This window comes from Terrapene carolina, unplaced genomic scaffold, assembly GCF_002925995.2.
Source record: "Terrapene carolina triunguis isolate 2854851 unplaced genomic scaffold, T_m_triunguis-2.0 Scaffold103, whole genome shotgun sequence".
Classification (NCBI taxonomy): domain Eukaryota; kingdom Metazoa; phylum Chordata; order Testudines; family Emydidae; genus Terrapene; species Terrapene triunguis.
The window spans coordinates 1205235-1220670 of NW_020664454.1; the positions used below are offsets into that span (position 1 = coordinate 1205235).

The 15436-nt window shown below is 43.3% G+C and overlaps 1 protein-coding gene across 1 annotated transcript in view; it reads left to right on the forward strand.

Annotated features, from left to right (window-relative positions):
* LOC112120528 (complement component C8 beta chain) overlaps nucleotides 1–12172 on the forward strand; it is a 26761-nt gene extending 14589 nt beyond the window's left edge. Inside the window, exons 8-12 of the mRNA XM_024219641.2 lie at nucleotides 818–946; nucleotides 1529–1692; nucleotides 6118–6271; nucleotides 7293–7361; nucleotides 10527–12172. Of these exons, the coding sequence (XP_024075409.1) occupies nucleotides 818–946; nucleotides 1529–1692; nucleotides 6118–6271; nucleotides 7293–7361; nucleotides 10527–10678 (668 nt within the window). The 3' untranslated portion in view covers nucleotides 10679–12172. The remainder of the gene's footprint in view (nucleotides 1–817; nucleotides 947–1528; nucleotides 1693–6117; nucleotides 6272–7292; nucleotides 7362–10526) is intronic.
* The last annotated feature ends 3264 nt before the right edge of the window (nucleotides 12173–15436 follow it).

Sequence of the window (15436 nt, forward strand, 5' to 3'; positions counted from 1 at the left end):
GGGGCTAGGGCAGGACGGGGGCGGGGCTCCTCCCGTCCTCTTTTTTGCTTGCTGAAATATGGTAACCCTAAAGTAAGTCATGTGGTTAAGTACATTGCCGAATTGGGACCTTAACTGCTAACTCATTGAGGGCCGAATCCCGCAAACATTTGCTACTGAATGCACGGTTTACAGCCCTAAGGAATCTTATTTAAGTCACTCCACATGGTAAGCATGATGCTCAATGGCAAGGCGGGGAGGGATAGCTCAGTGGTTTGAGCATTGGCCTGCTAAACCCAGGGTTGTGAGTTCAATCCTTGAGGGGGCCACTTAGGGATCTGGGGCAAAATCAGTACTTGGTCCTGCTAGTGAAGGCAGGGGGCTGGACTCGATGACCTTTCAAGGTCAGTTCTAGGAGATAGGATATCTCCATTAATTTAAATTTAAAGTGGTTGCAGGATTGGGCCCTTAGGCATTAATTTGCAAATTTGTAACTTGCAACAGGGCTTGGGTCAAAAGGGGTAACCATATCTTTATGATGCTCATTATTTGTAATGTGCCACTTCTGCTGTGCCAGGAATTCCATGGCATTTGATGTAGCCCCGCAAGCAAAAACATTTCAACTTTTGAGAGCAAAATTTTTCTTTACTAAAGGTCTGATCCTGAGAGCGCTCAACTCCATCAAAGTCACTGGGAGCTGACGGTACCAGATCCCTTTTAGAGCAAGATTGGGCCCTAAAAATTCCCTGTGGGGGGGGGGGGGAGGAAATCAGCAAAAGGTACTTAAAATGGAATGTTATTTTTATAAATATGTGATGTTTTACTGTGTTTTTTTTAGGTTACTCTTTAAGTGACATCCAGGCCTGTGCACAGCGTGGCTTTAACGTTGGTGGAAATATCTATGGAGTTTATATAAGTTTGGGAATGTCAGCTGCTGGCTGTAAGGCTGTTTTAAATGAAATTGGAGGTAAACCTAAAATAGTCTTGTGCTTCGTATGTTCTTTTTTTCTGTGAGAGCAATATACGCTCAATTTCAGACGTAAAATAGATCTGCACGCAGGAAATGGGCTTTGTTTGATGGAGTTGGATCTCACACCATTGACTTTAACAGAAGCAGGATCGAGCCCTTTACTCAAGGAAGCGGTGCTGCACCCTGCACTAGTTGCAGTTTCTGGTACTTTTCAATGATAGCCCCAGTAAGGGTAGGCTGATTTATCATTCTTTCCCTTGTGGCTAAGTGAGCCCCTCTTTCCTTGAAAATCTATGAATGAATCTATTATTTGTTTGTTTTTTTCATTTACAGTAACGTCAAATGAAAAACTATGGGCCAAATCTTGAAGTCCTCCCTCAGGCACCACTGCCTTTTAAGTCAGAGGGCGTGCCAGATATTTGGCTGTATATAAATAATTGTGACCAAGATCGCTTTCCCGTTTTGTTTCGAATTGGGATATGTAACTGGCAGAGTCTGCTTTGCTCCTAGCTTTTTATTCTATTTGTGATCCACTAAGAAATAGCAAAGCTGAGCTGGTCACTTTACCCCTTTTTGCAGACAGCATCGGGCAAACGCAAGTTGTGGAAGATTTCATAGCCCTCGTTCGTGGAGGAGGGAGTGAGCATATCACGACACTTGCCTACAAAGATCTACCAACTGCTCAGCTAATGCAGGAGTGGGGAGATGCAGTACAGTACAACCCTGAAATCATAAAGCTAAAGGTACTGTAAATAATACACCATAGAGCGTCAATTAGTCGAGTGCCATGGGGGACTTGGAATACATTCAGATAAGTGAGGTTTTGAATAATCAGGGAGATTTTCAGAGTAACTAATTGACCTGTTTTAGGTAACAAGGCATGTCAGATAATTGAAGTTTGAAGAATCTAGACAGTGCTGTATTAGAAATATACCTGATGGCATTTAATATTAGAGTGTAATAAAATGACCTTCCTTTTTTCTGGATTACCCTTGCCTTTCATATTTACCATGCACTGTATTGTATAGTAGCAATTCTGTTTGGTTCCGAAAAGCAAAGAGTGCACCAAAAAGTCTGGCTGTTTGTCCAGACTATCTAAAGCTCATTAATCTGTAAAACTAAGATAGGATCTCATGAGAATAGATTTTTACTAGGCTTTCCTATTTCCAGTCTTGGCCAGGTCTCGAATGTATAGAGGAGCATGAAAATGAAAAATAACAAGGGGAAAAAATGTCAATAGAGCCTCAATTTTGAATGTCACAATTAGTTCATTTAATGTTTGGGTGACTATTGTGAAGGCAGAAGAATATTCTTCTTAGGTATGGCCCTGCACTAGGGCTGGTTTTCATTGGACTGCTCTTCAATGGAAAATTGGGTTTTGGTTAAATAAATGTTTTTGGGAAAAGTATCTGTTTTTCACAGAAAAAAATATTTTTTGTCAAAAAACTGAACACTCAAATCCCAAAATGCATTCTAAAAAGTGGAAAATGTTGATTTGGAATCTCTCCTCCACCCCCGCCTCCCAGTGCCTCATAGGATCTATAGGTGCCTCATATTCCTCTATAGGCCTGATTCCCCTGGACAGACTACATCTTCCATGATGCACTGTAACTAGGGACTCCCCATGGTGCGCTGATGTCTCAGCAAGCGGGAAGACCATGGTGCATCATGGGAGATGTAGCCCAGCCAGAGAGCCTGGCCCAGGGAGGAAAATGAGGGCATAAGGCAGCTGAACTATGACTCTCATGAGGCACTATGGCAGCAAATCCATATAAATTTTTTTGGTTTTTGACTGAAACTTGTCAATTAGAAAAATGGAAATGTCTACATTTTCTGTGGAACCTTTTGATGAAAATGTGTTCTTTTCCCTTTCGCTGAAAATTGTCTTTAAAAAAAGCCATTTCCAACCTGCTCTACTCTGAACCCAAAAGCCTTGATTCAAACCCACTAGAGCTTTGAGGGTGTTCATTTGAAATCTGGATCCAGATACAATTCCTTAGATTGGGCCCATAGCTAGTGTTTGTTTTATCTCTAGTGGAAATATGTTTAATACTTTGGCAATCTACGCATTCAAGGACTAATCCGAAGCCCCCTGAGACACAGAAAGACTGTTGACTTCAACAAGCTTTGGATCAGCCCTTTCTACATTTGACTATATTGGTCAAATAGGTGTTCATTTTTCCAAGGCCTCATAATTCACTCTGGCTTGGCACTGATTGTTATGTTGTTTTTCCCCTTTTTTGTAATAAAAATTTCACATACTGTCCATGTTTTCAGCTTGCCCTCAACCCACTCAACTCTTCTGCTTTGACAATATAATGCATTTCTTTGTTAACTAGAACTCACCTCAGGTTTAAAGGAGGATATAAAATCAACTGTTTCAGGTAATCTACCCATGATTTCATAATTGCATTGGGTCCCAGAGATTTCAGTGTCCGTACTTGTGCAAGTTACACTTAGTATCCCATTTAAAGAAAATTCTGATAACAAACTAAGGCTAGGGTTATTTTCTAACCCTTTAGATTCTAACCTGATATCAGTGACCAGATCAGCTAGTAAAAACCACAGATTGATATAATTTGCATTTGGGCTATTTAGCCTTTAATTTCCCTGCTAATATCCTTGAGGAGTGTGAAGATCAAAAACACCAGTAGTGTGTGACTAAACATGAGACCTAAAAATGCTTCAATAGGGAAAAAAAATAAAGCAAAGCGGTTCATAAATCATCTACTAAAAGCACTTGGCAGGTCATTCTCAAGCCATTTCCTTATTTATATGATATGATTTCAAAAAGTAAAAGGTGGATCAAAGATCATTGTTGAGAAATGGAGACGCAGTGGCAGTAACAAGAAAGTACCTTTTTCCTTAAAATGCATTTGTCCTCTGAATGACATGACCCTGTACACATGGTATTGTGGGGCTTCATGTTTGCTTTGTCCTGATGGCATGCATAGCAAATTTGCTCAGCTTACAATAACGACTTTGGGCTGGATCCTCAGGTGACACAAACTGAGGAACTGGTCCTTTTATTGTAACTCCCAACCATGCAAACTTAGCCTAGGAATCCTCAGACGTTATTCTTACTGGCTACTGTGTTATCATCTGCCAAGAAGAATCTGTGGGGCAAATCTTACTCTCTGTTATATCTGGTTCTACTCTGTACCAAATTCTACCCTCAGCAACCCCATGATGTTCAGTCTGTGCCCTCACTTACACGTCTGCATGCCCATTATAGTCGTGGGGGTGCAGAAGTGCAACTGATGGCAGAATTTGTCCCTGCAGCAGGAACTTCACATAATTATTCTGTAGAGGATGCACAAAATAGAGTCCAGCTCTTTCTCCCAAAGCCGTAGCAGCTCTGCAGAGCTGATAGGAATAAAATGGTGCTATATAACAGGTCAGTTCTTTCAGACAAATACCTGGATCCTTGCCTAAGGAACTTCAGACTTAGATGACAATTACACACTACACACCACTTTGGGAGGCATGTAGCAGATGTTTCACTTCACTACACACTACAGCGAAACGCACACACTGTGTCCACACTGTGGTGTGTAACTACACATGTCAGTGAAAAGCTCTGGCCAACGTGAGGCAGCAGGGAAAGGCTTCAGCAGCTCCCCGTTTCCGGAGCGTTTCACTGAAGTGAGGAAAGGCTCTGGCAGGGGGGAGACTTTCCTTGTGGTGGGGAAGGGCTCCAGCAGCTGGGAGCTGGCAGAGCCATTCCCACTGCTGGAATCTTTTCCAGGGAAAGGTTCTAACAGCGGGGATGCAGCAGGATGCTATTAGGGTGACCAGACGGCACGTCTTCCCCCCCCCCCACCCCTCCGTGTCCCGATATTTCATGTCTCTCATCTGGTCACCCTAGATGTTATACTGCTAAAAGTGGTAGTGTAGAGAGGGAGGTACGGCTTGGGTGAGCAGAGGGCCGTGTAGGGGATGTACTCGAGTACATACCCAGACCTTTCAAGCGTGTCCTCATTGTCCTGAGCTGTGCCTCACCACCTACACTGCTATTTATACCCGTGCAATCGGGGGCAACATGGGTCTATTCACTAAACACGGCTGAAAGAAGTGTAGAGGCACCCCGCATTTGAAGGTAATGGGAACATTTCTGTTGGCTTCATGGAGTAATCGGGCTGTAAATACACTAGTGACTATGCTGCAATTAAAAAACAATCCACAAAGTCATTGTACTGTAGAAAAAATGTTTCCTGGCGGGTTTTCAGGAAGAGCCCTAAAGGTAGGGTTGCCACCTTTCTAATTGCTGGATCCCCGAGACCCTGTCCTTGACCTGTCTCTTCCACCCCCTAAGGCCCCACCCCTGCCCTGCCTCTTCCCCCAAGATCCCACCCACGTTGCTCGCTCCTTTCCCCGTACGTCGACTCTTGTTGGAATGGAAGTTGCTGCAGCCTGACAAGGAACCTGCCTGAAGGTAGGAGGCAGCCCTGGCTGAACAGGGGCTGGCTTGGGTTAATGACTCGGTACCTCCCCCTGCCCTGTGGTAACCGGACTTTTGGTGTCCAGTCAGTACATCTGACCGGACATTGCCCAGTCCCCTTTTCAACCAGACTTACTGGACACCTGGCAACCCTAAATGGCACCTGGACTCAGAAGCCAAAAACCGGACTGACCAGGTAAAACGCAGACTGGTGGCAACCCTACCTAAAGGAGGAGCAAGAGACAAGTCAATATAAGTAGTGTTGGTTAAAAATTTTCAATTTTTAATGAATTTTCATAAAATTTCAAAATCAGAAAAATACATAGGAAAACTTTGGATGAAACTTTTGTGAAATTCCCTCCCAGTTTTCAGACAACTCTCTAGCTGGTCAAAATTTTGAATCGGAGGTCAGGGGGGCAAATGAAAACATTTTCATTAAATTGCTGTTCTCTTTTTTCCACCAGCCCTAACCACAAGTTAACTGGAAAGCTGGAGCTGATGGAGAGACTATTTATTCTATTCCATGGATGACTAATATGTTCCCGTTTTAGAAAGCTTTTATTGACATCTCCACAGAACACAAATCTCATAACATAGGGGCTACATTTTATTCATAAGCTGAGGTCCCACCATAGCTTGCAGTGCAGGGCTGACCTTATAAAAACATCTTGACCTTTGGAATGAATACAACAATTGTTTCTTCCCCTCTTTCCTCCCTCCCCCTTAGGCAGAACCCCTGTCTGAACTGGTGACTTCAACGGACTTTGCAAATGCAAATACACTAAGGGAAAATATGAAGCGTGCCCTTGTAGAGTTTCAGCTGGAGACCAGTTCCTGTCATTGTGCTCCATGCCATGGCAATGGAATTGCCTTTCTGAAAGGTAGAATCTCACATCTAATACTCCTCTAGTATAAACGAACAGAGGAATTGTAGGTAGGAGGCTTAACTGGCTGGTAATCTGTGTTCATTCCTTTCTCCTATTCATCCTGGTTAACATTATAAAGAAAATATATTTAAAAAAAGAGTAATTTCATTCATAAATCTCCATGGTTTAGTAGCAGCCGCAGCAAATTAACACCATTGTAGCAAGTGTCTTTATCAGTTACATTTAAGAAACAGTTCCCACCTCAATTATTCATCAAAAGAAAAGTTCATGTCTTTAAGTCTCTTCCTTTGCTTTCAAGATCATTACCATCATCCTAATGTCTCAGCATTAATTAGTGTTGTGTTGTGAAGATGAAAAGCACCATATAAGTGCTAAGTACTGGTATCATCATCATCATCATCAGAGTTGTTCAGTATTGTATCCTTTCCTTCCCTCCATTTTTAATAGAAGCTGCCCTCATTTAGAAGCTGAGAATGATTTAAAAATGCTGGGGGAAAGTAATTAAATTGAATAAAAAACACATTTTCTAAATGGAGATGTATGGTGTGTGGGTTTTGCTAATAAAAGAAGATATTTTTCAAGTACCTAATTCAAATTTGCATCTGCAAAAGTCCTGATGAGAATCTGGTTATCATCTAAATGTATCTAATGCAGAAATTATTGATTCAGGTACCAGCCAGTTTGATTATAGCTCTTAACTGATTCCTCTGGTGATTACACTTGTTTCAATAACGTATTAGCCCTTGAGTCCTGTTGTCATTCCATTTAGGATAATTTGCCATGAAAGATGTTTTCAAATGACCACTGTTGTTAATACCCAGACAATGAATTCTGGGATCAGGGCCCCATTCTGCTAGTTGCTGCACATGCATATAAAGAAAAGCTGGTCTCTGCCCCAGAGAGGCAGCCTCTTCACCTGTCTATATATGGAAACGGGAGTCTATAGAGAAATGTTCAGTATAATAATATACTGTAGTGAAGTACAGTAATCCAGCTTTCACTGTTCTCCTTCTAGAAACTCGCTGTGACTGTATATGTCCTATAGGATATCGTGGTACTGCCTGTGAGATCACAGAAAGAAAAGGTAAGAGTGATTAGAAAGATGATTAAAGAAATGTAGATCCCAGGTTAAAGAGAAAAACAACCCTAAAAGGAGAGTTGAAATGGAATGGCCAGTCATATGATCATGTGTGTAAGTTAATTAGGTCTTTTTATGTGATCATTAAGAGCTATGTGGCCTAGTGGCTAAATCACAGGGCTGAGAATCAAGACTGTTAGGGGCTGGAGCATTTAAGTCAAGATGAGTTTTGCCACTGACTTTAGTTCTGCCACCCATTCGCTGCCTAGCCTTGTATTTAAACTATCTGCCTCTGCTTACCCATCTGTGAAATGGATCTAGCTATTGTATTCATTAATCCTTATCATGTCTGTAACTCCATCTGTTACTTACCCTAATATACACACACACACTATAGCTAGCTCCATTTCACAGATGAGTAAGCAGAGGCAGACAGGTTAAATACAAGGCTAGGCCGTGAATGTGTGGCAGAACTGGGCACAGAATTTAGGGTCTCATTCCTGCTCCCTGAAGTCCGTAGCAAAACTCATATTGACTTAAGTGATACAGGCCCAGGCTCTAAGTATCCTGATATATATAGATATAGATTTTAATCTTTCCTTATAAATCCATCCCTTTGGTCCTTTCCTCAGAAGTCCCACCAATGTGACAACATATTTCTGTTGCTCTGGTGTCCAGAACTCAGTGCAATTTTATACATGATTTCACACTAAAGCTGCCTTATTATTTCTGTGCTTTGAGGAGGAGCTGATTTTGAATATGCAGCTCAAACAAGCACTCATATCCCATTATAAACTCATAGCTAATTTGCAGTCTATTATGGGCCCTTGGTCTCCAGCATCTCTGCTTCCCAAATTTCTCCCTTCCACGGAGTAAATGTCTCAGATTATTCTTCCTCAACTATACTACAGCACATTTTAATTTTTCCCAGTTAAATCTCATTTTGTTATTTTCCACCCCTGGTGCTAATGTCCCTAGATCCCTTTGTATAATTTTTCTCTCCTGACTAGTTCATAACTCCTCCCAATTTAGTATCCTCTGCAAATGTAATTGCTATTTATTTCCTTCAGATCATTAATTTAGATGTTAAAGAAGACTAGTTTTTACATCCATCCCTGCAGAGCGACAGTAGACCCCGCCCTGTAATTTGATATATTGCCATTTATCATTGCCCTTCGTTTACCGTCGTTTCTCCAGTTTTCAGTCTAAATGGCTGTATCTTATCCAAGCCAGAGTGACAGACATTTTCAGCTAAAATTTCACAAGGCACAGGGACAACTTCATAGCTAATGAGTCCTATGAGTCTTTAATTGTTGTCACTTACACATTGTTCTGGTCTGCTTACTGCATATGTTACAGCGGCAAAATCTCCCTTAGACTCAGATCCACTTATCAACATAGAACTTCACCTGTATTGAATTTGGCTTACTGAATCTAAAGAGTTTAATTTGTGTCACTTGCATTTTCTCTTTGGGAAAGATGGTCACTTGGTCCTGCTAGTGAAGGCAGGGGGCTGGACTTGATGACCTTTCAAGGTCCCTTCCAGTTCTAGGAGATAGGATATCTCCCCTCAGGAGGCTGATGCCCGGTTGCTGGAATCCTGCCACCTCCTCCCCCATGCTGGAATGCTCCCTCCCCCCCAGCTCTGCGTCCTCCCCTGCAGGGGGCTGGCATCTCTCCTCCCCCACCCCACGTTCCTCCACACCCACACCACACCTTTTTTGACAAAAGTGGGCACTTGTCCCATTTGCTCTTGTCAGCTGATCAAGTCAGCAAAAGCAAATGGGACAAATGCCTCCTTTTGGGAAAAAAAATTGGGACGTCCGGGACAAAGCTTAAAAAAGGGACTGTCCTGGCCAAAATGGGATGTTTGGTCACCCTAAGAAGAGAGCGGGTCTAGCAGGAAAAGTAACTGACAGAAGAGTGTAAGTTAAAGTAGGCCACCTGCTACTTCAGAGGTGGGCAAACTACAGCCCGCGGGCCACATCTGGCCCACGGGACTGTTCTCCCCGGCCTCTGAGCTCCTGGCCCGGGAGGCTAGCCCCTGGCCCTTCCCCTGCTGTTCCCGCTCCCTCGCAGCCTCAGCTCACTGCGCCACCGGCGGAATGCTCTGGGCGGCAGGGCTGTGAGCTCCTGGGGCAGTGCAGCTGCAGAGCCCGGCCTGACCCGGTACTCTGAGCTGCGCGATGCGTGGCCGGCTCCAGCTGAGCGGCACGTCTGCCTGCCATTTTGCAGCCTCACTGCCCACCACCAGTGCTCCAGGCAGCGAGGTAAGGGGGCAGGAAGCCGGGGAGGGGGGTTGGATAGAGGGCAGGAGAGTTCGGGGAGTGGTCAGGGGCCAGGGGTGTGGATAGGGGTCGGGGTGGTCAGAGGACGGGGAACAGGGGGGTTGAATGGGGGCAGGGGTTCCGAGGGCGGTCAGGGAGAAGGGGTGGTTGGATGGGGCAGAGGTCCCGGGGGGGGGACAGTCAGGAAGGAGGGGGGGTTGGATGGGGCGGCGGAGGGCAGTCAGGGGCGGGGGTTCCAGGGGTGGTCAGGGGACAGGGAGCAAGGAAGGTGGATGGGGCAGGTCCGGGGTGGGGGCGTCAGGGAACAGGGGGGATTGGATGGGGCAGGAGTCCTGGGGGGCCGTCAGGGGCAAGACGCAGGGGCGGTCGGATAGGGGGTGGGGGCCAGGCCATGCCTGCCTGTTTGGGGAGGCACAGCCTCCCCTAACCGGCCCTCCATACAATTTCTGAAACCCCATGCGGCCCTCAGGCCAAAAAGTTTGCCCGCCCCTGTGCTACTTAAATATAAACCTGCTAACACCTTTCTCTGGCTCCTCAGAATGTAAAGTGATCCCAGTTTATGTGCCCTTCAGCTCCCCCAGACTCCCTTAGTCTCAACCAGAAGAGGTAAAATCACTATATTTCAGTTAAAACTACCTTGTGTCTTTTCATTGTCCCAGTTGAATGAAATGCAGAGTCTGAACAAGCACCATCAACAATGAATAGAGAATTAGCACCTTTAAATAATTGTCCAGTTTTAAGGGTCCAAGTCAAGATATTCTTAGTAATGCGGACAAGGGGTACTTTGTTTGTATGTAGGTATAATTTGTGTGAGCTGGGAGCACCCCCTTTGGAAAAGAAACCTCTGTTATGACACCCTTTTCTTTCTTCACGGTTTCTCCAGATGTTGCTATAGATGGAAACTGGGGTTGCTGGTCCAGCTCCTCTGCATGCTCTGGAGGACAACGGATGACAAGAAGACAGTGCAATAATCCTGCCCCACAAAATGGTGGCAAGCCATGCACAGGGCCAGATGTTGAAACTATTAGGTGTTAAGGAAAATTCTTAAAAATATGTAAACTAAAATGACTACCACCTTGCAAAGTTAGTGGGAAGATAATTATAACTGACTTGATCAAGCCTCTTTATTCCTCTTTAAGGGCCTGATCCAATGCACACTGACGTCAACAGTAAGATCTAACAGGTATTGGAACAGGATTAGTATTTTTAATATGAGTCATTCTGATTTGACATGCTGCATAATTGTCCTGCAGGATTAAGCGTCCTTGTTTGTTTTAATATTGTGGCTTTGCTATAGGCCTTTATTTCAATGGGCTAATCAAACAAAACTTTATTTCTTGCATTATGTGATACCTGTTGATTTTTTCTTGAGTTTTAATCTAATGTGTTCTCAGGTTCCCCTGAGATAGGGAAAAGGGCATTTTATCTTGGATACACAGGAACGCAGATGTGACTCCTCAGAAGACAGCTGTGTCATGTTGAGCAAAATGCAGAAAATTAAAAACTAAATCCGCATCAGAGCAATAGCATCTAATGTGAAATTTGAGTCAGATGTGGCAATGCTAGCCCAGGTTCCCAATTTACTGGTTTTAACATAAATTGTTCATCCTATTAGAAATCGTCTTGAAGGAAAGAGAATTGAATTGAGTAGTACTCTCAAATACACCAAAGCATCAAATACACTCTCAAATACATGCTAAACTGTGCAATAATTTGTACTCTTATTCATGTGTAGCCCCTGGCCTATTTCACTGGCCCAGCATGAGGTTCTTTAAGATAGGGGAAATCTGCCTTGTGACTTTTTACATAACTTTGGGAAACTGGGCCTGAGGCTCCTCGGTGTGCTCTGCATTGTGTCAGTGTGTATTCACCTCAGACCAGACCCACTCAGACAACCACCAGGAACAAGAGCAAGACTTCATTCTGTAAAGAAACACAGAACAGGATTACAGTCCAGCAGCCTCCTCTCTGCTTGCCTGCCTCTTGCTTCCAGCTTCAGTCAGTGCTGAAACTTCCTGCTGGGAGGGCAGAGGCTACATACTGGCAGGAACCAGGAAGGTCTCCCAACATGCCGCAGTCTGTAGCCCACAATTGATGGTTCCCATGGCTGCTGCTGAAGCACCCAGGACCTTGGGCTGCACATGGGATAAGCTTTCCATAGAACAAATACATTTAGAAGGAGGCTGGAGCATAATATCAAAAAGGCAATTAAAGAAATGAAAATCACGAATTTTGAAGTATGCAACACCATGCCCCAGGTTGAATACTGTATCCCATGGATGTTGTGGCCAAACAGGAAGTAGTGTATGGAAAATGATGTCTCAGAAAGAGGTCATAATGCAAGCCAATCAGCATTCTACTTTACATTCTCCAAAAATATCACGGTCTTGGGAACAGCTCTAGCAATGATGGCAAAACTAGCCTTCATTGTCACAGAGGTGGGCCAATTGCTCCACTGTTTGGTCCCCCTGAACACCTCGGTGTTTCAGCATACTCACTTCTAATCCAGCCTGTTCAAATATTTGAAATATTGAGAGGCCAGCAAACAAACCATAGCAAAAAGAAACTAGCTATCTTCATGCATTTCTAATGTACCTATTATTGTTGCCCCGGGTTCTGAAGACTCTTATCAAATTATGTGTGAAACGGGTCAGAAACATTCAGCTCTGCCCTTGTTTTAGCCACTGACCTGAGCAATACTGCTCTGGTGGTTGCCTCCTACTCCTTTCTTGTGTCTTTATTATTGGATGATGAGCTTTGCAAAGACATTAGTCTGTCGGTGCCCATGCTGTGTAATAACTATAGTCATGTCAGTGTTCCAGCAAAACTATGAATATGGCAACATATGCAAATATTTATCTGCTTGCCTATTTGTTGTAGGTTTGTAACATTTGCAAGGGCAAATATTCTTTTGTCTGGTTTTCCAGTCCTTGCCACTTACTGTCCTTTCTAAATGACAGTCTCTTTATGCAATTCTGCTAAAAAGAACTCATGCTCACTGACATTTTAAACAATGGAACATACATTTGATTTTAATCCTCATGCTGCCTACACAGTTATGGACTAGGTCCTTGTGACAGCATTAAGAAAGGAAAAACATGTTGCATATATAAAAGCAGAAAATGCTCTTCTCATAACAAGCTACATAATTGAGCTGCCAACCCAAAAACGCTTCTGTTTTTATGCTGTAATTTTTAATGGTTTTATGTGCTGGAAGTTTGCCAGGAGGCTCATTAGGGTCCCCATCAAAGAGGGCACAGTCAAAGCGAAATATATTTAAAGGGATACCAGCATGGCTGTTAGACAGAGAACCCTGATTAACCAACATTGTTGCATCTCACAGGTGTCCATGCAACTTGCATGCAAACATGCAGTGCCGCACTTGAGTTCTCCCTGCTTCGAAACAGGCAGAGGATGGAAATTAACAAGGTATCCTGCTCTACAAGAGTATGTTCTGTTTTGTATTTCACCAGCTTTCCTGAGCAGGCAGATCAGAGGCTCACATGCACATCCATCAACTGCATCTGCAGTCACAAACAAACTTTGTAACCTGACTTTGAAAGATCCACCAAGCAGATAAATATTTTATCAGTGTTTCAGGCCTGGGGTGAAGGGTAACACAGATATTTCAAAATCAGCAGGACACATTTTATTTAAGTATAATTTCTGTTGGAGATTCGATTTGGGGTCTGTAAGCCTGGGAAGTCTCCCTTAAAAGTCAGAACTTTATTTTGTCCGTGTGGTTTTTGAACTAACTTATGATTTATTATGGCCTACGGTAATAAAAAATCATGATGCACAAGCTTTTATTGTTTCATTTAGCTACATATTAAATAATGCTACAGTTTTATTGATGGTTCTAATTTCTGTGGAAATTTGTATTAATATTTCACATATGAAGACATGAGAGAGCTACAGTAAAAAGAATCTAATTGTATACAGGGTGTTTGCATGCTCCTTCTTTATTCTACTTTTCTAGTCCTTTTCAGTGATGCTCATTCAGCATTTTGGCTAGATGGGCCTTTCACATCTCAGACATCCAGGGATCCAATCTAGAGTAAGTGGCAATCATCTCTTCACTTTTGACTAGCTCTTAACAGTTCTGAGAAATGGGCTTCTCCGAGATCACAATATTACTACATGTATCAAGATCTTATTTCCCAAAACAATATCCCCAGCAAACCACGTAGATGCTTCCTGGGCTAAAGACCGAGGATCAGATTCTGACAAAAGTCTCAGCACACCTCTGTGTTTACAGGCACAATTTTGGCATGTGCAAACACTTAGGCCAGGTCTACACGGAAAAGTTAGGTTGATCCAGCTACATCGCTCAGGGGTGTGAAAAATGCACAGCCCGAGTGACATAGTTAAACCAATCTAACCCCTCGGGTAGACAGCAATGTTGACAGACGAATTCTTCTGTTGACATATGTCAAGGCTCCTTCCCCACTCTGAACTTTAGGGTACAGATGTGGGGGCCTGCATGAAAACTTCTAAGCTTAACTACCAGCTTAGATCTGGTCCGCTGCCACCACTCCCAATGTGCTAATTCCCTTCCCTGGGTAGCCTTGAGAGACTCTTCACCAATTCCCTGGTGAATACAGATCCAAACCCCTTGGATCTTAAAACAAGGAGAAATTAACCATTCCCCCTCCTTTCTCCCACCAACTCCTGGTGGATCAAGATCCAACCCCCTTGGATCTAAAAACAAGGAAAATCAATCAGGTTCTTAAAAAGAAGGCTTTTAATTAAAGAAAAAGGTAAAAATCATCTCTGTAAAATCAGGATGGAAAATAACTTTACAGGGTAATCAAACTTAAAGAGCTCAGAGGAATCCCCTCTAGCCTTAGGTTCAAAGTTACAGCAAACAGAGGTAAACACCCTAGTAAAAGGTACATTTACAAGTTGAGAAAACAAAGATAAAACTAACACGCCTTGCCTGCCTGTTTACTTACAAGTTTGAAATATGAGAGACTTGTTCAGAAAGATTTGGAGAGCATGGATTGATGTCTGGTCCCTCTTAGTCCCAAGAGCGAACAACCACCAAAACAAAGAGCACAAACAAAAGCCTTCCCCCCACCAAGATTTGAAAGTATCTTGTCCCCTTATTGGTCCTTTGGGTCAGGTGTCAGCCAGGTTACCTGAGCTTCTTAACCCTTTACAGGTAAAAGGATTTTGGAGTCTCTGGCCAGGAGGGATTTTATAGTATTGTACACAGGAGGGCTGTTACCCTTACCTTTATAGTTATAACAACATAGCTACCACCTCTCCGAGAGGTGGATTCACTATGGTGATGGGAGAACCCCTCCTGTCGCTGTAGTGAGTGTCTAAACTGAAACATCACTGCGGTGCTGCTGCAGTGTTTCCAATGTGCTGCTGTAGCTATTTAAGTGTAGACGTAGCCTTATCCAAATGGCAGTGACAGTTGGTCACTAGTTAACTGGGAGTCTAACCCCCAGTTTATACGTGAAATTGTCCTTTGCTCATGGCTAACACAGGTTATTTTCTTGTGCAAAAATTCTGAATGCAAATGTGCCAGTTATTTTTTATAAATATGGCTGTCAGTGTAGAGGATACCTCTAAAATGTTCTGCTTTTTCCTCGAAGGCCATCACACTGGTCTATCTTTTTAGTTGTGGCTTCTTCTGGATCCTATAAATGCTGTTTCTCTATCTACTAAAGGGGTGTGCTAGTCAATTATGTAAGCCACATTTCATCTTTCCAGGGCAAAGCCTATTTCATACTCCCAGCCCCTAACAGGTTGGGGAACAAGCGAATCAACTTGGTGTCCAAT